General features: G+C 41.3%; 2 protein-coding genes across 2 annotated transcripts; both read left to right on the forward strand.

Annotated features, from left to right (window-relative positions):
* The first annotated feature begins 187 nt into the window (after positions 1-187).
* Positions 188-12024, forward strand: LOC111960289 (CTD nuclear envelope phosphatase 1A). Its single transcript, XM_023982226.2, has 8 exons — positions 188-914; positions 3766-3832; positions 5352-5470; positions 8764-8835; positions 8988-9104; positions 9252-9363; positions 11430-11514; positions 11625-12024. Exons 1-8 carry the CDS (start codon positions 810-812, stop codon positions 11683-11685), a joined length of 738 nt encoding a protein of 245 aa, XP_023837994.1. The 5' UTR covers positions 188-809; the 3' UTR covers positions 11686-12024.
* A 2092-nt stretch (positions 12025-14116) lies between these two features.
* LOC111960323 (gamma-aminobutyric acid receptor-associated protein) lies at positions 14117-19256 on the forward strand. The gene is made up of 4 exons (XM_023982289.2): positions 14117-14599; positions 18655-18733; positions 18831-18949; positions 19077-19256. Exons 1-4 carry the CDS (start codon positions 14510-14512, stop codon positions 19155-19157), a joined length of 369 nt encoding a protein of 122 aa, XP_023838057.1. The 5' UTR covers positions 14117-14509; the 3' UTR covers positions 19158-19256.
* The last annotated feature ends 7969 nt before the right edge of the window (positions 19257-27225 follow it).

Consider the following 27225-nt stretch of genomic DNA (forward strand, 5'->3'; position numbering starts at 1 on the left):
AATACAACAAATGTATTTGCTTTAGAAATTGGGAAAACCCACACACCTACCAAAGAGAATAGACAGGTTTGAAAATTCTGTCCATCTACTTTTAATATATCTGCTTTCCACGGGGACGTGCTGCGCGCAACCGTTAGGTTCGAATCAGGTTGAGAAGACTTCTCCCCGCGGAAGTGACGGCGATGGCGGCTCGCATTTCGATTCCGGATTTGCTGTGAACTGCAAGCAGTTTTCATGGTGACTGTTTTGACTTTTGTTAGTTTTCAGACATTATTTTTCTTAAAGTACCACAGATAAAATAAGAGTATTATTTACTGTTTTCAAATTTCGAAGGACGAAAGTTTAGTTAATGTTCTCCAGGGTTCAAGGTGGTCACCCTACCGAGCTAACTGCTAGCTTAGCTTGTCGGCGAGACGAGCTGCGTGGTATATTCTGACTCTAGCTAGCTAGTCGGTAGCCCACTGTCACTGACCAAATTGCTATTGGATAGCAAACGTCGTGCAAGAGTCTACTTTTGTTGTAACTCTTATTTTTATAGTAACATTTTTCTGCTACACAATGTCAATTCATTCAAATCTATGAGAGTTGTGCAGCAAGCGTGCAGAGGAACTCACACGTTTGCTCGATCTACTCTTGTTAATTTGGACGTGTTTGGTTCGTTTTTGAGAGGTTGTTGAGGTTGTAGGGACGGATTCCGATTCGACTATTTGGACCCTAGCCTGAACCACATTGGTCAATTTAGCAGAGCGGGGTAACTTGTAGCTCCTTCGACCTCCTGTTCCTGTGTGGGTCCTTGTGTGGTCGCCGACATGCTGAAGACCCGCCAGTGTCTACTTGGCATCCGCACTTTCCTAGGTGTAACGTCCAGAATGTGGGGATTCATCTTGTACATTCTCAGGAAGCACCTACGCACGGTGAGTATATTCTTTTTAAAAATAGCATAACCAACTGCTCTTGTTTGCACATTTGTTTACATTGTCGGGGGTAAGTCGTGTGTGTGTGGGACAGACATGACATTCAAATGCATTGGTTACTGCTGTCATGGCCATGTCACAAACCTTAAACAAAACTAACCTCCAGTCAGAAACAATCATCTCACAGTTTACAAACATGCTTCCACTTCCCTATGGCCACATGGCCCTTATCAGAGCCATAGATAAGAATGGCACTTTGTGGAAAGTCTTGACAGGTAATGTGCTTCCTGGGGGGCTGTAGGATTCCGTTGAAATAAACAGACAAACCCTTTGTATTGGACTCACACAAATCCTTTTCATTCTGACATTTCATTCTGACAATCAAATGCCACTGCTCTCACATGTTTCTGGGTTACTTTTGTAGCCCTCTACTGTAGCTGTGATGTGAGTGTTAGGATGACAAAGGAAGGCTCTTGTTCGACTGAGGTCTTGCATGCCCTTGATATATGGACAGGACCCACAAGACTCTGGTCACGTTTTCTGGTTCGCTGATGCCCCAAATATAAACTTGACATTTGAGGTGTCAAAGGCTCCACCTGTCCACCAATTAATGCACACAGTCCGGTTGGGTGGGGCATATGGTTTGTTTATTATATACTCTGTGTAAACTTGATGCACATTATCAAAGGATTTTGTTTCTGACTTTGTTTCACAGCAACAGAGAGAGGGAGGGGAGTGCTGGTATTACATCTAAGTATGTTGTAGTTTAGTCAAGCTCCAGTGTTTACCGCTTGTATTTTATTACCTAACAGTGATACATCATCACTCAGGGCCTAGTCAGTGGGATGCAGACGGTGTTTGGAACATTTCAAGTCGAAATGCTGTATATGAATAAAATCATAATTTGTTTCACAATGTAGCAACCTATTTCTTCCTGAACAATCGGTCATGTTGTGCGCCCAAAATATGCTGGAGAAAGACTGCCTAGGCTTGGAATTCTCAGTTTGGGAATTGTCTGGAGTATATTACAGGTTTTCCCACTCCCAGCTACCAATGTGATGATGCCTAGGTGTCTAGCTAAACCAGGTTGCCTGTATATACAATAGAGACCCTGGCATGCTGTAGCTATATAGGCTAGGCCTAGACCAGGGTTCTCAGACCATGTTCCTGGAGAACTACCCTGCTGTAGGTTTTCGCTCCAACCCCAGTTGTAACTAACCTGATTCAGCTTGTCAACAAGTTTATCAAACGCATGCGCACACAGACACTAATACGCACAGTATTGTTGTTGTATTGTTTATCATTGTATTTAGAATTTGTGACTGTCCTTATCTATCATTGTTTTGTTACTTGTAATGCTTTGTGGGCCCCAGGAAAAGAAGCTGATGCATCTGCAAAAGCTAATTGGGATCCAAATAAACAAATAAGCTAATTATTAGAATTTGGTATGCTAAATTAGGGTTACAATGAAAACCTAGTGGACGGTAGCTGTCATCACTACAATTTGGATTATGGAGCATAAACGCATGCATATGCTACCAGTCCTTAATCAGATGTGTGCTAGACATATAAGCCAGTTGCATCATAATCTTCAAGACAGACAACACTATGACATAAATGCATCTTCGAGAGGAGGGGAGGGCTGGAGAGGGTTTCTGGGAGGGTTATATCCAGACAACACCCAAGGGCAGTGGTATTTAAACTTTTCAGCAGGGACCCCATTTTTTACCCCCCCAGACATTCTGGCTACCCCAAATATAATGACACAATGTTAAAATCTGTATATTTGGATTTTACAATCTTCTATTCATTACATTTTCATCTTTGAGAACCAATACATACATTTACTCAAAATTCTATTCCCCCCCCCCCCCCCAAAAAAAAATATATTCAATATATAATTCTCAATGTTTGTATATTGTCCCATAAAATAACATGTACTCTTAATTTTTGGTTCCCCCCAAAAAGTTCAAATGCAATTCCCCTGCGACCCTGACTTTGAATACCACTGCCCTGTAGGGCTGTGGGTTCCCCCATGGCATCCACCAGCTGTTCATGAACAGGCTATCCCTAGACCGGGCCAAGCGCCACAAGGCATGGAACAGGGATCTGGCAGTGGGTGTCGTCTAAGGGTTTTGGACAAAACAACCTGGCAGCCGCAGACAGTCACCCTGCAAGTCTCCCTTTTCACTTGGCCCCCTATTCCTAGCCCTTATGGAGAATAGAGAGGCAAACTGTCTACTCTGTTTAGGGGGGAAAAACGGGGAACAATTAATGAACGGAGTGGGGAAAATCGGTGTGTCTAAATCTGATATGGCTCCCTCTCCTCAGGGATCCTTACCAATTGGTCTGTCATGTGCCCTGGCAGGTGTAAGCACAGTACTAATTAGTGCTGAGACCTAAATGAAGTAGAGGAACGCACTGTAAACTTTTGAAATGCACCCAAGGATAGCAGTAGTCGTGGAGGCCTAGGTCTAGTCTGACCCTGCGCTTTTGTTTGGTCATGGGAATTATGTTGCCAAGGATACGTAGACATAGGCCTACATTTTCCGTAACCACACTTTCCCCCAATTAGGCTTTCCCATGTAGGGAGCAGACAATGGAATAACGAGGGTTTTAATAAATCGGTTTGTAATAAATTTACCAAGCTTCGATTTATTGTTATTTTTTTCTTTCATTAAAATTGTATTTCTGTACCATGGCCAAGACAGGAGTAACTAAACTTTACCCACTGTTCTGCCTTAAAATTCATGCAATTTATGCTCACAAATGTAACAAACACTAGTGTCTGTGAGTGACTCTGTCTTTGGCTGAGTTGAACAAGTATGCTTAATCTCTCATTCTGTTTCAGGTAATCCAGTACCAGACGGTGCGGTATGACACTTTACCACTGTCCCCCATCTCCAGAAATAGACTTAGTGAGTACTGCTGTCGCTCTGTCATCTTTTCTGACCCCCCCCCCCCCCCTGCCATTCCTTGATCCCAGGAAACCGGACCCAGCCCAGTTGAGCATTGTGTATAAACTATAGAAATAGAATGAATAAACACACTGACATGACCTCATAATGCCTCTGCCTTTTGCTATAGCTTCCTCAACTTTCATTCTGGTTTCAGCTGGTCTACTGTATCTACACATCAGTTGCCAGAGTCTAGTTGTCTTTATTTAGTAAAGTCCTTGTTCAGTAATGCCTTCAAAGAAAGAGCTTTGTGTTACTTTTTCAGTTTTTTTTTGTTTTAATGTTAACTATGATTAAGACAAACAGGAAAAAACATGATCACAAAACACACTGAGAACTAAATGCAATGATACAGCAACAGATACAATCTGTACAAAGCAGCTAGTACAGCAAAGTGGTGGGCATATAGTTGTATACATCTTCAGAGACAACATACTGTATGTGCATTAAACACAGGTGCTCGCTGGGACCTAGGAGTTTTGACTACTGTTTTATTGCTTGTCTCAAAGGACAACAGGGGGACCATACTTTCACAAATGTGGATCCGCGGTTCTGTAAATCCATTATTAAAGGAGCAATAAGCAGAATTCGCTTCACCATCTCCTGGTTGCGAAAATTCGAATATTTAGCCCAATTTCAATTTGTAACAAAACAAGCAATTGTAGATTATCATTGTACCATTTAAAACACTGAAATATATTTTCAATAACCACATTTTTTTATGTTTGAAGCTGGTGTACAAAACCGAAAGTAAAAGATGCAAAAACTTAACTTAAGAACAGGAAGCATAGAAATAGCAGACATAGAAAAGATCTACCACTTCTTAGACTTGCTTTCAATGAGGACAGATCTATAACTGTGAATTGGTCAAGTCCCCGGAAAAGTTACATATTGCAGCTTTCATTTCAGTTCCTCTAAGGCTGAAGAGTATGAACGCAACCCCAGTCTCTTCCAAGGGATTTTCCGTAGCACAGACCTGCTCTGCTATCTCTCATCACATTAACCCTTTTATTGAAGCATGTGGGCGCTTCAAACAGCTAGCATAGTGCAAAACATGTGAATGAACTGACACAAAGAAACCTTTTTGTCACTTGTGTAAGATGGAAAAATCATCAGTATTACTGACCATCTGTCATGTTCTTTATGGTGTTATAGGTTAGATATTTAGCAAGGTGTGTATTAAGTCAGCCTTGGACAAGTAAGCCTTGTCTGAGCCAGAGCGGCCCATATTCTCGTTCCCTATCTCTTGTTTCTGTACCGTGAGCCAGCTTGATGTACAAGTACATAACCTGGTGAACAGGATGCTAGACTGTCGCAGGGCCTTACCCCCAATCCATCTCCTTATTGCTGAGTGCCAAGCAGAGAGGCTTCCGGTCTCATATTTTGAGTCTTTGTTATGACTCGAGCAGGAGCGAACCCCACACTCTAACCGGTGTTGAACATGTAATAAGCAGGTGTATGTGTTTGTTTGATCCTTTAGATGCAGTGAAGAGGAAGATTCTGGTGCTGGATCTAGATGAGACGCTGATCCACTCTCACCACGACGGAGTCCTCAGACCCACAGTGAGACCCGGCACACCACCAGACTTCATCCTCAAGGTAAACGCGCACACAAAGTGAATTTGGGGGGGTTAGTCATATCAGGACTTGAACCTGTGACCCTCTGGTCCAGAGACAAGCATGCTGCGCATTAGGGATTTAACGAGTCACCCAATGTGCAATGCGATTTAAATGTTACGAATCGTCGGTTCACTAACCGTTTTTGCTCAACTTTTTTCTGCCTTTCAAAAATACCTAATCTTTTGTGACAACTGATGCGTCCTCTCCTTCAGTGTCGAAATGAACATGTAACTGCATTGACAGTTATTGATCTACAAATCATTTTGTATCCCGAAAAACCCCTTGGCAATATCAGTAGCCTAGTCAAACTGCGCACTATGCGTGGTTTGTGCACTGACCAAAGAGAGGTAAGGCCTATTCCTGATATTAGGCTTGATTGAGTGACAATGTAATTTGCTAGGTTATTGTTATCAAATGTGTTGTTGAAAATTGTGTTTTAGTGGAATAAAAGTAAGCTACCGGAGACACATCTCATCTGGCTATATGCATCCTGATGATCGGGGCTTACACGGAACCCAAACCGGCTGCGCGCGTGCGCTATCGTGCATAAATGTATTTTGTCCCCCTACACCAAACGCGATCACGACACGCAGGTTAAAATATCAAAACAAACTCTGAACCAATGACATTAATTTGGGGACAGGTCGAAAAGCATTAAACATGTATGGCAATTTAGCTAGTTAGCTTGCACTTGCTAGCTAATTTGTCCTATTTAGTTAACTTGCTGTTGCTAGCTAATTTGTCCTGGGATATAAACATTGAGTTGTTATTTTACCTGAAATGCACAAGGTCCTCTACTCCGATAATTAATCCACACATAAAACGGCCAACCGACTCGTTTCTAGTCATCTCCTCCTTCCAGGCTTTTTCATATTTGAACTTATATGGTGATTGTCATCTACACTTTCATAGTATTACCACGACAACCGGCAAAACATTTCGTCTTTCAATTAAAAACCTGCTTCTATAAACCAATGAGGAGATGGGAGAGGCAGGACTTGCAGCGCGATCTGCGTCAGAAATAGGAATGACTTCTATTTTAGCCCTTGGCAACGCAGACACTCGAGCAGTGTGGGTGCAATAATTGAATAACATAGATTCCTAAATTTATTTTGCAAAGCACGCGACGTGAGCGATGTGGTCAGCCTATTAGCCTATATTAGATTTTATTTTGATTGTTCAGGTTAATTTTGGTAGTTTTGTGGTAAACATTCGGAAAGTGTTCAGACCCTGACTTTTTCCACGTTTTGTCATTTATTCTAAAATGGATTAAATTGTATATTTTACTCATCAAATCTACACACTATAATGACAAAGCAAAAACTTTTAATTGTTTTTATTTTTTTGCCAATTTGTTAAAATACTCTATCACATTTACATAGGTGTTCAGACCCTTTACTCTGTACTTTGTTGAAGCACCTTTGGCAGCTATTACAGCCTCGAGTCTTCTTGGGTATGACACTACAAGCTTGGCACACCTGTATTTGGGGAGTTTCTCCCATTCTTCTCTGCAGATCCTCTCAACTCTGTCAGGTTGGATGGGGAGCGTCACTGCACAGCTATTTTCAGTTCTCTCCAGCGATGTTCGATCGGGTTCAAGTCCGGGCTCTGGCTGGGCCACTCAAGGACATTCAGAGACTTGTCCGATAGACACTCCTGCGTTGTCCTGTTGGAAGGTGAACCTTCGCCCCAGTCTGAGGTCCTGAGCGCTCTGGAGCAGGTTTTCATCAAGGATCTCTGTACTTTGCTCCGTTCATCTTTTCCCCGATCCTGCCTAGTCTCTCAGTCCTTGCCGCTATAAAACATCCCCACAGCATGATGCTGCCCCCACCATGCTTTACCGTAGGGATGATGCCAGGTTTGTGACGCTTGGCATTCAGGCCAAAGAATTCAGTCTTGGTTTCATCAGATCAGAGAATGTTGTTTCTCATGGTCAGAGTCCTTTTGATGTCTTTTGGCAAACTCCAAGCGGGCTGTCATGTGCGTTTTTTTTTACTGAGGAGTGGCTTCCGTCTGGTCACTCTACCATAAAGGCCTGATTAGTGGAGTGCTTCAGAGATGGTAGTCCTACTGGAAGGTTCCACAGAGGAACCACCTCCCCGACCAAGACCCTTCTCCCCCGATTGCTCAGTTTGGCCGGCAGCCAGCTCTAGGAAGAGTCTTGGTGGTTCCAAACTTCTTCCATTGAAGAATGATGGAGGCCACTGTGTTCTTGGGGACCTTCAATGCTGCAGACACATTTTTGGTACCCTTCCCCAGATCTGTGCCTCGACACAATCCTGTCTTGGAGCTCTATGGACAATTCCTTCGACCTCTTGGCTTGGTTTCTGCTCTGTCATGCGCTGTCAACTGTGGGACCTTCATATAGACAGGTGTGTGCCTTTCCAAGTCATGTCCAATCAATTGAATTTATCACAGGTGGACTTCAAGTTGTAGGAACATCTCAAGGATGGTCAATGGAGCAGGATGCTCCTGAGCTCAATTTTGAGTCTCATAGCAAAGGGTCTAAATACTTATGTAAATATGACAGTTCTGTTTAATTTATCATTTTGCTAAAATTTCTGTTTTCGCTTTGTCATTGTGGTATTGTGTGTAGATTGATTAAATAAAAATCCTCAGTTTTAGAATTGTAATGCAACAAAATGTGGGAAAACGGAAGGGGTCTGAATACTTCCCGAATGCACTGTATATTTCTTTACATATGCTGAGTATAGTTGATAGTTTAATAACGAGGACCGCAATCACTTTTGTGAGTCGCACTGCATGGCTGTAGCAGGAGGAAAACAGAAGCTCACTTCGTTAACTTCCAAACTGTCAAAACCATTTGATTTTGAGACTGGGATGAAGTCAAAAGTTCTGCTATAGCTGTTTACCCAGCTATTGTGAGAATTGTGGTGCATTGACTGCTTGTCAGCATGCATTTTTCCCTCACTCCTTATGACACTTGTAACATGAATGTGCTTCGAGAGGAATATTATCTTGCAGAGAACCCACAACAACAAACCAACTAGGTAAATACATCAACTATTCTACTATGGGGTTGTCTGAATTTTCTATAAATTACTAATTTTGTTTGCAGAGAAAGTGTATGTGGACTGTTCTAGCATCTTTTAAAGTGCGCCTCGGCAGAAATATTTTCCCATGTTCCATATTGTGGCAACCCACACCTAAATGACTGCAGGGAAAACACTGGTATCGTTCCTGTATCATATTGGAGCCCATGCATCTAGATACGTATTGCATCCGTTTCCCCCTCTCTCTCTCTCTCGCAGGTAGTCATTGACAAGCACCCTGTCAGATTCTTTGTACATAAAAGGCCGCACGTTGACTTCTTTTTAGAAGTGGTAAGTAAAAAATGTTGTCCTTGTGAACTGTGAGTTCTATTTTGTACGTCATTGTCAACAATGCTGTGCTCTGTTTGACAAGTTCTTTGACTGTAAATGATGGCATGAGCCAAACATGTATCCTTCGCTGTGTGTGTGACCCCTCTCTCCAGGTCAGCCAGTGGTATGAGCTGGTAGTATTCACGGCCAGTATGGAGATCTATGGCTCGGCAGTGGCAGACAAGCTGGACAACAACAGGAACATCCTGAATCGCAGATACTACAGACAGGTATCACTCTCCCCTATCATATGAACACAACTGATTTATGTCCATCCACATCTTTGTGAAAATAGTGTACAGTATTAGTGACCTAATTTCCTCCCATTTTATTTACTATCTGCTTACATCTTCTATGTCTTCTTCCTGTGTCTGCAGCATTGCACGTTGGATCTAGGTAGTTATATTAAAGACCTGTCTGTCGTACACAAAGACCTGTCTAGTATCGTCATCCTGGACAACTCACCTGGAGCTTACCGGAGTCATCCAGGTGAGGTTATACACATATGCATGCACGCACACAGACATGCACACGCTCACACAACACAAATGTATGCATACTTTGTGATGAGATGTTGAAGTCGGAAGTTTACATACACCTTAGCCAAATACATTTAAACTCAGTTTCACAATTCCTGACATTTAATCCTCGTAAAAATTCCCGGTCTTAGGTCAGTTAGGATCACCACTTTATTTTAAGAATGTGAAATGTCAGAATAATAGTAGAGAGAATGATTTATTTCAGCTTTTATTTCTTTCATCACATTCCCAGTGGGTCAGCAGTTTACATACACTCAATTAGTATTTGGTAGCATTGCCTTTAAATTGTTTAACTTGGGTCAAACGTTTCCAGTAGCCTTCCACAAGCTTCCCACATTAAGTTGGGTGAATTTTGGCCCATTCCTCCTGACAGAGCTGGTGTAACTGAGTCAGGTTTGTAGTCCTCCTTGCTCGCATACGCTTTTTCAGTTCTGCCCACAAATTGTCTATGGGCTTGAGGTCAGGGCTTTGTGATGGCCACTCCAATACTTTGACTTTGTTGTCCTTAAGCCATTTTGCCACAACTTTGGAAGTATGCTTGTGGTCATTGTCCATTTGGAAGACCCATTTGCGACCAAGCTTTAACTTTCTGACTGATGTCTTGATGTTGCTTCAATATATCCACATTTTGTTTCCTCATGATGCCATCTATTTTGTGAAGTGCACCAGTCCCTCCTGCAGCAAAGCACCCACACAACATGATGCTGCCACCCCCGTTCTTCACGGTTGGGATGGTGGTGTTCGGCTTGCAAGCCTCCTCCTTTTTCCTCCAAACATAAGAATGGCCATTATGGCCAAACAGTTCTATTTTTGTTTTATCAGACCAGAGGACATTTCTCCAAAAAGTACGATCTTTGTACCCATGTGCAGTTGCAAACCGTAGTCTGGCTCTTATGGCGGTTTTGGAGCAGTGGCTTCTTCCTTGCTGAGAGGCCTTTCAGATTATGTCGATATAGGACTCGTTTTACTGTGGATATAGATACTTTTGTACCTGTTTCCTCCAGCATCTTCACAAGGTCCTTTGCTGTTGTTCTGGGATTGATTTGCACTTTTCACACAAGTACGTTCATCTCTAGGAGACAGAACGCGTCTCCTTCCTGAGCGGTATGACGGCTGCGTGGTCCCATGGTGTTTATACTTTCGTACCATTGTTTGTACAGATGAACGTGGTACCTTAAAGTGTTTGGAAATTGCTCCCAAGGATGAACCAGACTTGTTGGAGGTCTACAAAAAAAATTCTGGGGTCTTAGCTGATTTCTTTTGATTTTCCCATGATGTCAAGCAAAGAGGCAGTGAGTTTGAATGTAGGCCTTGAAATACATCCACAGGTACACCTCCAATTGACTCAAATGATGTCAATTAGCCTATCAGAAGCATCTGCTGAAAGGAACAGTCAACTTAGTGTATGTAAACTTCTGACCCACTGGAATTGTGATACAGTGAATTATAAGTGAAATAATCTCTGTAAACAATTGTTGGAAAAATTACTTGTCATGCACAAAGTAGATGTCCTAACTGACTTGCCAAAACTATAGTTTGTTAACAAGAAATTTGGGGTGTGGTTGAAAAACGAGTTTTAATGACTCCAACCTAAAAGTGTATGTAAACTTCCGACTTCAACTGTACGTCATTCTAGGTCATATCCGCCTAGGTGAGCTTGTAATGATTGTTTTAAATGTCAGGATGTTGTCAAACCAGTTGCTGTCCGATTGGTGGGTGTGAGTGGAAGGTTGCCAAGCAGCTCTTGCGTGTTTTTAAGCGACCAAACCACACACCAATTCAAACATTGCCATTTTCTATAGAAACTGTGATTAGCCTTGACAGACTTGTGAGAATCAAGGTAAGTCGGCAGCTACCAAGGAGCAACCACTTGTACCCTATTAATACAAGTAATGTTTTGTCGATTTTTCAACAGCAGATCATTTTTACTCGCCTGGTTTTACACACCAATTATTAGGTTTCACAACTCTCCTACTATCCTTCTTTTGGTTTTGAATCTCTGTATTTGCCTTCCAGACAATGCAATACCTATCAAGTCTTGGTTCAGCGACCCTAGTGACACAGCACTCCTTAACCTGCTGCCTATGCTAGATGCACTTAGGTGAGTATTTCAGGTATTCAGATGGATGGATGAGGATCCTGCACTGTAGCAGTGTTTTTCCAGTTACCTGGTAGCATGAGAAATGCATAACCCTTACAATTGTCTGCTAGGTTCACCGCTGACATCCGATCCGTCCTCAGTCGAAACCTCCACCAGCACCGGCTCTGGTGATTGGCTGATTCTGCGGGGAGGGTCTCGCTGATTGGCTCTTTTTTTATACCACTTCCCCCTACCTGCTCCCATCGCTCCTCCGTTACCACGCAGTGGACCTTTCACCCCTCAGAAAAGGACCGAGGAGAGAAGGGTCAAAGCAGAACATCCAACAAGGAATGAACGGAGCAAGATCTGGAGAGCCAGCAAATGACTGGGGGGGAAGCCAACTTGTTTCTTTTTCTTCTATGATTTTTGAAAAAACTAAATGGAGTCTCTCTGCCTTAGTTCCTAATACTGACTGTGTAAGTACGCATGGGGCTGAGTTTTTTTGGACATGAGTTGGGAGAATGCTCACGTTTGTTCGTCATGCTAAACTTTTGACGTTACAAAAAGAATAGGGACAGCAAGGCAATGAACTAGACAAGTTTCCATCTTTTTTTTCTTAAGTGTCATTAGTCTGGACTGCACCTCTAACGACGCCTGTTATTTTACTCTCTCTTTCTCAACTTGGTACTGGACTTTACTTCTGTTAAGATGGCCAAGAGGAACCGGACGACAGAATTAGATGGAGGATAATAGTTTTGATTGGGGGAATATAGGCCCGTCAATCAACCAGAGTAATTCATGTGTCGGGGGTACCAATGATTGAGTTATGTCAAATAATTTTACGCAATGAAGATTTGCTACACAACACAGACCTCTCTGGATGAAGTATAAAGCAGTCTATTTTTAATTTTTTTTATCAAATGACTGTTGGTTAGACATGATCATTTATCTCAAACGTGTTCCTCCAAAACCCCTTGTAGGTTGTAAAGATGGACTGAAGAAATTATGAAAGAAAATAATGGTTAAAAAAATATTTCAATTTCTCATCTTTCAGTTACCATGATGTATAGTATGACAGACATCTCCATTATTGAAAATCTTATGCCTGATACATAATTTCAATTTGAGATTTGCACTTAATTTCTGGATTTTTACTTTGTTGTTTTGTATTTGAAACAGAATGAGCAGCCCTTTTGATTGTTTCCTGTTCCCCTGACCGTATTGGTTCCATTGTCAATGCCATTTGAACAATTTCAGTCTTGTCAAGACTGCTTCTTTTTGGCTCAGTCCCCAGGTCTGTGTTACTAATAAAACACTTGTCAGTATTGACCACTTTTACCTGGCTCTCCTTTGTAACTTCAAACAGAATCACGGTGCTCTCAAAAAGCATCCCAGTTGTGGTGTTTCGTCTGCTTGTATTTTGTGGGAATGTATGACAGAATGCTCAGGAAAGGAGGACCAGTTTTAAATTGAGACAAATGTCATAAATTGACATTGCATTTTTGTTATGGGACAAGTAATAATAGTGATATTCTGTTTTTCAATTAGATCCACTGCCAAATCTTACACTTGGCTGCCCTCAAGTGGTAAGATGAGTAACTGCATCATTGTTTCCACTACCTGTTGACATACCAGGTCTATTCATATCCAGGCTGGCCACTGAAGGGCCACCACACTGGTTCCCATATTTTCATTTTAATCAGAGATTGATTTGAACCTTAGTAACCAGTCAGGGAGTTAACTCGCTGGCTGATCTATGACATAGGGTAATCAAAGAACTAGCTTTGCTAGGAGCCTGGAATTTGATGTAGGGCGTGTTAAGGTAACTTTAAAAACTGGTCATAAACAGATCATATTGTTTTATGGAACCCGTATACCCTTTATAGTTTACCTTTTCAAATGCTTTGACTACACTACTTGTAAGGATACTGTGACGATTGTGGGGCGCCAGGTAACCTAGTGGTTAGAGCGTTGGGGCCAGTAACTGAATGGTTGCTAGATCAAATCCCTGAGCTGACGAGGTAAAACTGTCGTTCTGCCCCTGAACAAGGCAGGTAAGCCACTGTTCCTAGGCCGTCATTGTAAATACGAATTTGTTCTTAACTGACTTGCCTAGTTTAAATAAAGGGGAAAACAAAAGTTAATAACAGCAGCCACCTCAGCTGACCTATGACTCCCAAGCATGTGACCACTTGTGCAACTGCCCAATCAAACTGACACCTGACACCCACCTTGAAGTGTGATTAGACACGGAGGAATTATTAGCTCCACAACTATTTCCAGCTCTGCACTATAAACACATTAATTAAATTCAGCCATCGATTTAGTAGTCTCTGTTGAATTTGCTGCTGGCTAAACTCAATAACACGCCACGGAAAGTGCAATGATGGGTCATATGACAACTGCCTCATCACAACCGGTTGGTCAAAATAAAGTAGTTCCGTTAAATCTGTTTTTTATTTTTTTTAAATATATATTTTGCAACAAAGCTATGAAAACAAAATGACTGCCAATTTGTTGAAGAATCCTTACAGTTTGATTAATTGCTGAATATTACTAAATATTTAAATCAGAGTTCAAACTTTCACAACTCTTTTTAATGAGGCCGTGCGACGAATGCCGGGTTCACAACAACTGGGAACTTGGATATATCTGTCTTCAGTGTATTCAAGACAACTGGGAACTCAGGGGAAAAAAACAGGTCCGACTCGGAATTCCAAGTCGGGAACTCCGGCTTCTTTCTAGAGCTCCGACTTTCCGACCTAAATATCGCTGATGTAATGATTTGACATCGAGTTCCCAGTTGTCTTGAAAGCACCATGAGCGTAGCTTAACTATTTAGCTAATTCGACGTACAGACCTCTCTTTGGCGTCATATGTTATTGTATCCTTCCGCTGCAGTCGTACTAGGAAAGAATCCGAGCAAAACAGCAGTCTTGACCCGTGTGCCATCGAATTGTTACTTGAGGAACCCAGATCGGATATCTCAGATCGACACCCTGTCATTCGTTTGACAATGAAGTTCCAATACAAAGAGGAACATCCATTTGAAAAGAGACGGTCTGAGGGCGAGAAAATAAGGAAGAAGTATCCGGACAGGGTGCCTGTAAGTAGCTAATGTTAGCTAAGCTAACAGCCTAACGTTAAATGTTTTTTCTACCCAGAAGTCAATAGGGAAACATTTGGTTATTAAAACTAGTATTGATGTTAGTAATCCCAATTTAGATAACGTTAACGTGATAACCGCTCAAGCCATGTCATGTTTGGTTTTGGTATATTTTCATAGGAACGCCAAAGCAGGGCAGTTGTATTAGTTTACTAGCTAACTATCGCGTTAGCTTTTGTATGTGGGTTGGCAACAACAAATGGCTTCTTATGGGCCTACCGTGTTCGTCGCAGTTTAGAAGACTAGGCATAATTCTATTCAACATTGAATGGGATTTTATTTTTTACTAGCTAGCAATCTGTCAACATGTTTGCTGTTAATCCATGGAGTCAGACACAGTATTTCATAAGACAGGTAGCTAGTTTAACATACTTATAAAACAATAGGAGCTAACTTACTACCAAGTTTATGTCAAAATGAAACATGACATCTAATATTCAATGTTTAATTAGTTACTAGGTTTACAGTTTAAGGTAGTTTGTGTTGAAAGTATAGTACCCTAAATAGCCTACAGCTGGTGTCAATAAGCAGTCCATCGCATTTGGCCCCTCTGTAGGTAGATTGTTTACAGTTGACACCGTGTCCCCTCGCACATCGTGTGCCCCCCCACGCCGCACACCGTGTGCGCCCCCACGCACCTATGTCATTTTTTGCCGATACAGATATCCGATATTCGATTATTTTAGCGTCCTTTTAAGCATTCTAGTACAGTTAAATAGTTAACACCCATAGACACAGCGGTCTAAGGCACTGCATCTCAGTGCAAGAGGATTAACTACAGTCCCTGGTTTGAATCCAGGCTGTATCACATCCAGCCGTGATTGGGAATCCCATAGGGCAGCGCACAATTGGCCGACGCGGGGTAGGCCGTCATAAATAAGAATTTGTTCTTAACTGACTTGCCTAGTTAAATAAAGGTTACACACACACACCACACTGACCAAAAAGTTATTTTGTTGGCATTTACGTATGTCCCCATTGCCAGTAAAACATAATCAAAACCTATTTCTTTCACTTACTTGCTGTGCTGTTTCGTTGTTTAGTAGTTTCATTCTCAACCAGGATTTCTATGAAATGCTGTTTGGGTCTTTGCGTGTCAAAAAATATACATGTCAAATAACACTATTTGACCAATCGGGACCTGAATATGACTGCACGTCACATAATAATTTAACGCGTTCATAACATTTTTACGTAGTTATTACACATTGATTACACTATCACTCGTATTTCATATGTCGCAACGATTCATCGATTCGTATGCTATGATGCTGATGAAGTTGTCCCACAGTGCTGGTCATTAAAAAAAAGCTAGCTAGCTCATGGATGCAAACAATGTTTTTCCCCAAAAACATAGCAAAACAATGACATCTGTTTCAGTAGCTATAGTTAGCTAGCTAACTATATAGCTGGGTATCATCTAAAATAGCCCTACTTTATAAAACAATTCTTATTTGATTAATGTTGGTCGAACCCATCTGTGAAGCTAGCCACAAAAAGGATTAACCCCACAATAGTGGACTTTGCGGGTAGCCTTCAAAATAAAAGTATGTCATTGACAGTGATGCAAATGAATACAAATAGTAGAATTTTGCCATAATTGAATAGATCATGCTAAACTAGGTTGTAATGTTATATAAAATCAACAAAAGATAATAATTTGTTCATTAAACAAAAATCTGTTGAAGTCACACTGGATGTATTATACTTTAGAATTGCATTGGGGGCATACTTATTTTACTGTACAGCCTTACCTATGGATTGTGGATCAATGACATGGTGGGGTATCAGTCTACTCAGTGACACCCAGAGAACAATAGCGTCATTGCTCTTATTGCGGGACTCTGAAACAACTGAATTGAGCCAAATTTATTTTCAATCTATGTGTATTGAACACTATATTCCAGAGGAAAAACAATACTGTGTGGATGTTTTGCAGTCTGAGAACTCTGAGGAGGACATTGGGGGAAAAATATATTGGGTATTGAGTAGACATATACCCAATTTCATTGATCCCCAATCATTAGGTAAAGCTGTACAGTGCAATATGAATGTCATTACACGCAATAGGCTGACTGGGGAGGTGATTTCACAGTCACAGGCCCGCAATAGGAGCTACAACACTAATATTTGCGTAAACTCTTCACAGTTGTGTTCTGTGGGTGTCACCGAGTAGACTGATACCCAATTTAATTGCTTCACATTCCAACCTTGTTTAACATTATGCAGTCTAAATATGGCATGATTCCACCAATTTTAACCTTCTGCATCACTTTCAAAGAGGTACTTTTATTTTGAAGGCAAACTGCAAATTCCACTATTGTGGCTAGCTTCACAACTCAACCCGGTCGGGTTGAGCATCACTAGCCAGATGAAGCTAGCTGGCTGCTTATAACGTTAGCTTTGGCCAACAGGGGTAAGTAGCTGGCTAGCTATTTATTTTCATGAACTGAAGTTCAATTTCAATAGGCGAACAACAAGTGGCTACCTAGCTAATATATACTCACAAGGATTCCTAAATCATTGATAAGTATAATGAAAATGTCTGCAGTTTCTACTGGTCATTGTTTTCAGGCTGGTTGTATTGCTCCTAGCTAGGTACCAAGCTAAAGCTAGCTAGCTACCCCAGAAGTTGCGGCCTAACAAATAATGCTTTATTACCAACGCGGTATTGTAAACACATCGTTCGTGGCCGGTGTTTGCTTGTTTGCAGACAGTTTTTTTTTATACCGCTTTGACAGTGCTACTGATAGTGGTGGCTCTTGGCTTGCACGTGCAAATTCAGAACTCACAACATTCTAAAATAGAACTGTGTTATTTGATGTGTCAAATTTTTAAAGGCTTATTTAACGTGTAAAATGGTTTTGTTTGACTTGTATCTTTTTTGACACGCAAAGACCCAAACGGCTTTCCATAGTATGTATGTCGGTAAGCTAATAGCAGTGACGCTATTACTATGTAACTACGGTAGTGCAACATCTGAAAAATAGGGCACTTGGTAGTGTGTACCAAAAGCCAACATCACCCATGACAGAGAACGGTTGATTGTCAAGGGCAATGAATTCTACTATTTTGGCGTTATTGGATTTCACATTTGAGTTGTCTAGCTGAAATGTAATTACTTTTTCGAATGACTGCTCGTCTTGTTGACTGCTCGGTCCACACAGCAGACATTGTGGGCTAGGTTAGGAATTCTGTGTTGCACGTGTAACGCACAATTTTACGTGGCGTCAATACATTGTGTACCTACGTTATATAGGTATGTACGTCAGCTGTGACATCGGTTTTGCACATCGCCATTAAACTAGACATTGGGCCGATACCAATGTTGGCATTTTTAGCTAATATCGTCCGATTTCGATATGTTCACCGATATATCGTGCGTCCTTAGTTAGAATGCTTAGGGCAGAAATGTCAATAGATTCCTTCCTTCATTCTCAAGGATTGCTTGAGTACGATTTGTTCTGTCAACAAATTTGTCCAGAACTATGTTCTGATAATACTCCCAGAACGACATGTCTATTCCTAATTTGTAAGGCCTAACTATCCAAATTAAAGATGGTGTAAACGATCTGTAAAAAGACTTGGTGCAGGTTTTATGCACTGGCCTTAGAGCACAGGGAAGTATTCTTTCTCTGTGAGATTTGGTTTCATTTCTACTCCCCACTCAAAAATGCTGTCCTGTCAGCTTCACATAGCAGTGGAATCAAAATGGAGAAGTAATAAATGAGCCAAAGACAATGGACCATGGTTTCTGAAAATCACCTCGCACCGTGAGGTACCGCAGGTCTCCGATCCCCTTTTCCTTGAAATGTGAAACAAAGAAGCTTGAATAGTGCAAGCGTATGTGACCAAGTTAATTATGAATGTAAAAGTTATTCATGTAAGAAGTAAGGCTCTTTTTTTTGACCGTGTCAACAAACTTCACATTGTTGGATACATAGCCACACAATATTTAGGCCTATATTGAATTATTTCTTTTCTTCTTATTTGAGGTAATTGTGGAAAAAGCCCCCAAAGCAAGGATAGGAGATTTGGACAAGAAGAAATACCTCGTGCCCTCCGACCTCACAGGTAACGTGAACTGTTATAACATTGCCACACATGTATCACAAATGCATACCATTCCTTTCAGAACTGTAATTGTTCAATTCCTCTACCTCTACTACAGTGGGCCAGTTCTACTTCCTCATCCGAAAACGAATCCACCTGCGGGCAGAGGACGCCTTATTCTTCTTTGTAAACAACGTCATTCCACCCACTTCCGCCACCATGGGCCTGCTGTACCAGGTATGATATTTATTTTACACTCCTCTCACTTTTCTGCTGCATGTTTCTGTGGGGATTGGGATGCAATTCCCCTACCTCTGTTTTGTCAACTCACACTAACACCTCTATCTCTCTCGCTCTCTTTCAGGAGCACCATGAAGAGGACTTTTTCCTCTACATTGCCTACAGTGATGAGAGTGTCTATGGAGACAACCAAACAGAAATCTGAACCTCCTCCCTTCCTCAACCAAGTCCTCCCCCCCCCAAACCACACCCTGCGTCTATTGAAATGCTTTATCCAGCTCAGCAGCCTGGAGTTCCCAGAGCAAAGATGTCAGATGCACTTCCACTCCCCCTCCTGTTATCCCTCCGTTTTTACCTCTTTAGTACTATTCCTACAGTGTGAATTTTATTTGCCTCCAGGTCTTCGAGATAGGAATTTCGGTTGAATGGTCCCGTAAGCCAGTTTTCATAGTGCTTTGATCATCCTGAAACGGAGAACAGATGCCATTTTGAAATGACTTGTTAGAATTAGGCAGTGTTACCAGTTATTCTAAAGATGAGGGGTAAGAAAAGAGGTAGCCTTTGGATCTACCGTGATTAAATTCTGCTCCATTTGGCAATGAATAAATGTAGTGTGTGTTATTAATGTAGTAGTGCTGGTAAGATACTTTGAAGACGTAGTGTATTTGACATCTGACTGGAGTAGAATAGAATTCGAACTGAACAATCATCCTCCCTCTGCTTTGTGGTTAAAAACTATATTATTTTGATTATTATTATGATTATTGTACTTTATTTTTAGATTTCTGAGGTATTGTAAAGCAATGTGTTTGTTTCCTTTTTTTAAAGTTGGAACTCGTTATACAGCTGCGTTACTGGCGCCTCCATTCATGATCATACATGATAAAATGTGACAAAAAGCGAACTCTGTTTCCTGTCTTCTTAACTGTCGGCCTTTTGCCTTAATTTTTCTGCATATTTTTGCTGTATGTGAACATATTGAAATGGTTTCCGCGACCCTAGTCTTGAGAGCCTGAATAAAGAACATACATTTCTATTCTTCCGTTCACACCTGCGCTTTCAAATTATTATTATTAGCTTTCAAAATGGAAACCTTTTGATTGCTACATTGATCACATCACAGACTGCACTCACGGTGGAGATAACCAATCCCACCATCACATAGCTCAGCGTGAGCTGTAGGGAGGAAAAAGACAGGTCACATTACCCTGCTCAGATGTTACATGCATCAACCAATGGTTGCATACCACATCATCAAATTACAAATTGCTATAACATATGTTAGCTGATACGTAAAATACCTATTAAGGGGTTGTAAGATCTGGCAGGCGTCAGGAACGCCTGGGCAGAGGAATGCGCCCAGAAATTAGCATCCATATTGCTATTCAGCCAAGATGGAGCTCTGAGGTTGTTTCTTCACCTTTACAATCAGATTGGTTTAGTTTGGTGTCAGGATGCCACCCCTGTGATAACCACTGCAGTCTGCCTGGTCCTCTCCTGGAGAGCCCTGATGGAAAATAAATTATGCATTATCAAAGAAAATGGTACTATGAACAACATATACACATTATTTAAATAAAGCACTTTAAAGGGTTATTCACCATAAGTCTAAATCATCTATAAATCAAATTGTATTTGTCACATGCGCCGAATACAACAGGTGTAGACTTTACGGTGAAATGTTTACTTTATGAGCCCTTTCCCAACAATGCAGAGGTAAAAAGTAAGAAAAATGTGCAAGAAAATAACGAGACTATATAAAAGGAGTACCGGTACCAAATCAATGTGCTGGGGTATGAGGTAATATGTACATGTAGGTAGGGGTAAAAGTTACTAGGCAGCAGGGTGTGAAAGTGTGTGTGTATGTTTATATGCATGGTATGTGAGCGTATGTAGTGTGTGTGGGTAGAGTCCAGTGAGTGTGCAAGAGAGTCATTGCAAATAAAAATGTGGTTAATGCAAATAGTCAGGGTGGCCATTTGATTAACTGTTCAGCACTCTGATGGCTTGGGGTTGGAAGCTGTTCAGGAACCTTTTGGTCCCAGAGTTGGCCCTCCGGTACTGCTTGCCATGTGGTAGCAGAGGGAACAGTCTGACTTGGGTGGCTGGAGTCTTTGACCATTTTTATGGCCTTCCTCTAACACCGCCTGGTATAGAGGTCCTCGATGGCAGGTAGCTCAGCCCCGGTGATATACTGGGCTGTTTGCACTACCCTCTGTAGTGCCTTACGATCGGATGCCAAGCAGTTGCCATACCAAGTGGTGATGCAGCCAGTCAAGATCCTCTCAAAGGTGCAGCTGTAAAMCTTTGAGGATCTATAGGCCTACTACATGACTGTCAGTGGTGTAATGTGTCTGCATAGGAAACACACAAGCACCATTTCTTATCAGTCTTTACATTTCAATACATTTGTCTAGGCTTGTCTTATCAGTGTGCTTTTGAAGCATGTTCTGTGTGCCTGCCCTGGATACTCAAGGCAGTGTGAGGTTTTCTCTGTGCAGTGGGAGGGACTGGAAGGTGTGAAAGCCCTGCTGAAGAGTATATAGTGCCTTCGGAATGTATTCAGACCCCTTGACTTTTCCAAATTTTGTTAGGTTACAGACTTATTCTAAAATGTATTCAATTGTTTTTCCCCCTCATCAATCTACACACAATACCCCATAATGACAAAGTAAAAACAGGTTTAGCAAATTTATTATAAAATCCCCCCGGAAATATCACATTTACATAAGTATTCAGACYCTTTACTCAGTACTTTGTTGAAGCAACTTTTGCAGCGATTACAGCCTCAAGTCTTCTTGGGTATGACGTTACAAGCTTGGCACCCCTGTATTTGGGGAGTTTCTTCCATTCTTCTCTGCAGATCCTCTCAAGCTCTGTCAGGTTGGATGGGGAGCGTTGCTGGACAGCTATTTTCAGGTTCTCCAGAGATGTTCAATCAGGTTCAAATCCGGGCTCTGGATGGGCCACTCAAGGACATTCAGAGACTTGTTCTGAAACCACTCCTGTGTTGTCTTGGCTGTGTGCTTAGGGTCGTTGTCCTGTTGGAAGATGACACTTTGCCCCAGTCTGGAGGTCCGGAGCACTCTGGAGCAGGTTTTCATCAAGGATCTCTCTGTACATTGCTCCGTTCATCTTTCCCTCGATCCTGACTAGTCTCCCAGTCCCTGCCGCTGAAAAACATCCCCACAGCATGATGCTGACACCACCATGCTTCACTGTAGGGATGGTGCCAGGTTTCCTCCAGACGTGATGCTTAGCATTCAGGACAAAGAGTTCAATCTTGGTTTCACCAGACCAGTGAATCTTGTTTCTCATGGTCTGAGTCTTTAGCTGCCTTTTGGCAAACTCCAAGCAGGCTGTTGTGCCTTTTACTGAGGAGTGGCTTCTGTCTGGCCACGACCATAAAGGCCTGATTGGTGGAGTGCTGCAGAGATGGTTGTCCTTCTGGAAGGGTCTCCCATCTCCACAGAGGAACTCTGGAGCTCTGTCAGAGTGACCATCGGGTTCTTGGTCACCTCCCTGATCAAGGCCCTTCTCCACCGAATGCTCAGTTTGGCCGAGTGGCCAGCTGTAGGAAGAGTCTTGGTGGTTCCAAACATCTACCATTTAAGAATGATGAAGGCCACTGTGTTCTTGGGGACGATCAATACTGCATAAATGTTTTGGTACCCTTCCCCAGATATGTGCCTCGACACAATCCTGTCTCGGAGCTCTATCCTTCGACCTCATGGCTTGGTTTTTGCTCTGACATGCACTGTCAACTGTGGGACCTTATATAGACRRGTGTGACGTGTAGACGAGTGTGTGCCTTTCCAAATAATTTCCAATCAATTGAATTTACCACATGTGGACTTTAGTCAAGTTGTAGAAACATCTCAAGGACGATCAATGGAAACAGGATGCACTTGACCTCTATTTCGTGTCTCATAGCAAAGRGTCTGAATACTTATGTAAATAAGGTTTTTCCATTTTGTATTTGTCATTTTTTTATACATTTGCAAATATTTCACTGTTTTCTCTTTGTTTTTATGGGGATGTTGAAATCAGGCAAATGTTTGGTTCTGAATGAAAGTTGAAAAGACGTAATTTATAGAGGTCTATGTCTGGGTCAAATCAAGGCTGGTCCAGAATGGACAAAATCTCAACCAAACCTAGAAGACTATGATTGGTTCAGACTACACGAAAGACGTCCAAAAAGTATCAGCCTCGGTCCATGCTTACTGAGGTGTACCCTGTGTTGCCTGAAATATMATTTTAGGAATGCCCATCTATGTKGTAAGCCAACCGTTTGTAAACACACAAAAAAAATACTTACAAAATAATTCGGCTTGTACTTACTGGGGTGTAGCCTACCCCGTCGGCCGCAATGGAATTTTCTGAACGCCCATCCATGTGGTAGGCGGTTGCATTAGCTTTGTTAGTCCTGTTTCCTATGACTAATCAATTTGGCTATTTAAATTGTGAATATCAGTTACCCTACTTTATCAGGAGTTATCGCGAGGCCTATTTACAACGTGTTTACACAGCGGGAAATGCACAAGTATTTTATTTTTCTCTATGATCAGCTTGTCAATTTTTTTTTGACGGATACAAACTTGAAACCACTGATCAAGAAAATGGGGTGAAACTCCTGGACAACAGCTGTGATTATCCATTCCATATGGTCAGTTTTACTTTGACCTGCCCTGTTTTTAGGATATGTTGTTTGTTAACATGACAGCGCGTTTTTTTATTTGATTCGGCATCATTAAGGTTAGGCCATTTGATCGGAGAAACCTGCATGATGTAGAAAGTGTCCATGTCATACAATTGTTATACATTTTGTCTCCAGCCTGTAGGCTACAGAAAAGGTCACAATCTTTAAATCATATTCTTTATCTGCTACATGATTTATGTTGGATGCTTGTTTTTATGGAACGTTGGTGGAGCGCCGCAGCAATGCGTCTCTCCAACAACCGAGGTAAAGACAGTTTCAGGTAGAATATTCGCCTGTAATTTTCCTTACGTCCACCAATAGCAGTTAGGGACCGTCAACATAGTGACAAATCAAATTTTTCAAATTTCAATTGCTCTATAACCATTACTCCTAAAACTTTCAGAACTGGTTGTAGCTAACCCGATGGCATAGACACACATTGCACATACTTTTATTTTTTTCGGTCGATTTACATCTAGCACTATTTTAAATTATTTATTTACATTTTTTGAATTTCAATAGCTCTTTGGTCATATGACCTACTGACTTCTAACAAGGTTCAGAATGTACATTCAGTGGGCCTACACATTGCACGCCCTTTAGTTTGTCGTTTTTCTTCTCACACGCTTTTACATGAATTATTCAAACTTTAAAATTTCAATAGCTCCTTGGTTATGTGACCACCTGACTTCAAACAAGGTTCAGAATGTCCACTGACTACCCTTCTATATTGCACACCCTTTAGTCTGTCCATTTCCATCTCACATGATTTTACATGCATTTTTCAAACATTCTAATTTCAATAGCTCCTTGGTCTTGTGGCCTACTGACTTCAAACACGGGTGGGTGTTGCTATGGTGACCAGTGAGCTGAGATAAGGCGGGGCTTTACCTAGCAAGGACTTATAGATGACCTGGAGTCAGTGGGTTTGGCGACAAATATGTAGTGAGGGCCAACCAACGAGAGCATACAGGTCGCAGTGGTGGGTGGTATATGGGGCTTTGGTGACAAAACGGATGGCACTGTGATAGACTACATCCAGTTTGGATGTGTTTGGGCCAATAAAGTGCCAACTCAATTCTACCACTGACTAGTCTCTCATGCCCCTATGAATGAYGACACAGGGCAATAGTTTTTAATCTAAACCAGCCCTATTTTACCAGAGTACACTAACCCCTAATTGGGGCTCTTTTCTTGACACACATTAGCAGTTTACCAGATAAGAAGTCAAGAAGATCAAAAAGTAGGTTGTTGTAAGGGTGTATTACGTCCTGTGCTGGCTCCATTGTCATATCCATTCTGGATTCTGAGTGGTAAAACCATAGCTGAAAAATGCCTCTAGGTATGTGTTTACTGTGTGTGGGAATGTCTTATGTCCATCCTACATGTAGTGTTGATACATSGAATATTCCTCAACTGCATATATCATAAATTGCTATTGCAAATATAAGTATTATGTTTAACAACTGACATATTCAGATGTTATTTTGACTAACACACTTTGGTGCTTACAATTCCTTCTCTTTTGTCATAGACTTGATGGGCACTGTCATCTGTGATCTTTGTGATATGACTTTCTTTAAGCACGTACTGATGAAACTGTCACTTAATATTTTTTTCTTAGTCTACAAACGCTCTACATTTATTCACTCTGTGATAGGGTGATAGGGTTGGATCCTATCTGCTACTTTTATTATTCTCCTGTAAATGGTCCAGTGCCTATAATTTAGGCTGTGTGTAGAATGGGGCATAAAGGAAGTTACCTCTATTAGATTATAGTGATAAGGAAATCAGAAAACAGTTTTGGCCTGTGTATTCATTTGCCTATAACTAATCAGAATTCCATTATGTTTACATAAAAAAGAGAATACTTCAAAATGAGAAGATCCTGCCATGGAAAAGACSACTGGGTGGWCATAAAGTGGAAAGGAGGGGAAATAACTCACACCTTCAGCTGCGGGGTCTTTGTAATGCAGGTTTGATAGTTATATTTTCAATAATGAACAAGTAGGTCAAAAACTCATWTTTTWTTTTTTGGTGTAGATGGCCAAGGAAGTTGCACAGAACTTCCCCAAAAAAGAAATGGCTGAGGATATACTAAAAATGTCTGGTATGTAATGACATTTAATTCAAAGTAAATGGAAATTCTTTATTTTTATGTACAGTTGAAGTAGGAAGTTTACATACACTTTAACCAAATACATTCAAACTCTGTTTTTCACAATTCCTGACATTTAATCCTAATAAAGAATTCCCTGTCTTAGGTCAGTTAGGATCACCACTTTATTTTAAGGATGTGAAATGTCAGAATAATAGTAGAGAGAATGATTTATTTCAGCTTTTATTTCTTTCATCACATTCTCAGTGGGTCAGAAGTTTACATACACTCAATTAGTATTTGGTAGCATTGCCTTTAAATTGTTTAACTTGGGTCAAACGTTTCTGGTAGCCTTCCACAAGCTTCACACAATACATTTCCTCCTGACAGAGCTGGTGCAACTGAGTCAGGTTTGTAGGCCTCCTTGTTCGCACACGCTTTTTCAGTTCTGCCCACAAATGTTCTATGGGATTGAGGTCAGAGCTTTGTGATGGCCACTCCAATACCTTAACTTTGTTGTCCTTAAGCCATTTTGCCACAACTTTGGAAGTATTTTTGGGGTCATTGTCCATTTGGAAGACCCATTTGCGACCAAGCTTTAACTTCCTGACTGATGTCTTGAGATGTTGCTTCAATATATCCACATAATTTTCCATCCTCATGATGCCATCTATTTTGTGAAGTGCACCAGTCCCTCCTGCAGCAAAGCACCCCCGCAACATGATGCTGTCACCCACGTACTTCACATTTGGTATGGTGTTCTTCGGCTTGCAAGCTTCCCCCTTTTTCCTCCAAACATAACGATAGTCATTATGGCCAAACAGTTCCATTTTTGTTTCATCAGACCAGAGGACATTTCTCCAAAMAGTACGATCTTTGTCCCCATGTGCAGTTGCAAACCGTTGTCTGGCTTTTTTATGGCGGTTTTGGAGCACTGGCTTCTTCCTTGCTGAGCAGCCTTTCAGGCTATGTCGATATAAGACTCGTTTTACTGTGGATATAGATACTTTTGTACCTGTTTCCTCCAACATCTTCCTTTACTGTTGTTCTGGGATTGATTTTCACTTTTTGCACCAAAGTACGTTCATCTCAACGAGACAGAACGCTTCTCCTTCCTGAGTGGTATGACGGCTCCGTGGTCCCATGGTGTTTATACTTGCGTACTATTGTTTGTACAGATGAACCAACAACTGCTTCATGTGTGTCACTGATAAAGAACCTGGATGTGGCCCAAAGACTGACTGGGTTAGTACCTTTATTTAACATGTTTATAATCTTTTGACAACAGTGACGGCATGTAAGACAATTTATGATATAACACAATGGATGGCTAATTCGTCATACTGCATTGATATAATTTACAACATGTTACGCTTTGTTTTGTTTTACATTTTATGTTTTGCATTCCAATAGTGGTTCAATGTACTGTGCCTAGGAATGAAGACAAGAGTTCAGAGTGAAGAACACACTGGAAGT

Source organism: Salvelinus sp. IW2-2015, linkage group LG37, assembly GCF_002910315.2.
Source record: "Salvelinus sp. IW2-2015 linkage group LG37, ASM291031v2, whole genome shotgun sequence".
Classification (NCBI taxonomy): Eukaryota; Metazoa; Chordata; class Actinopteri; order Salmoniformes; family Salmonidae; genus Salvelinus; species Salvelinus sp. IW2-2015.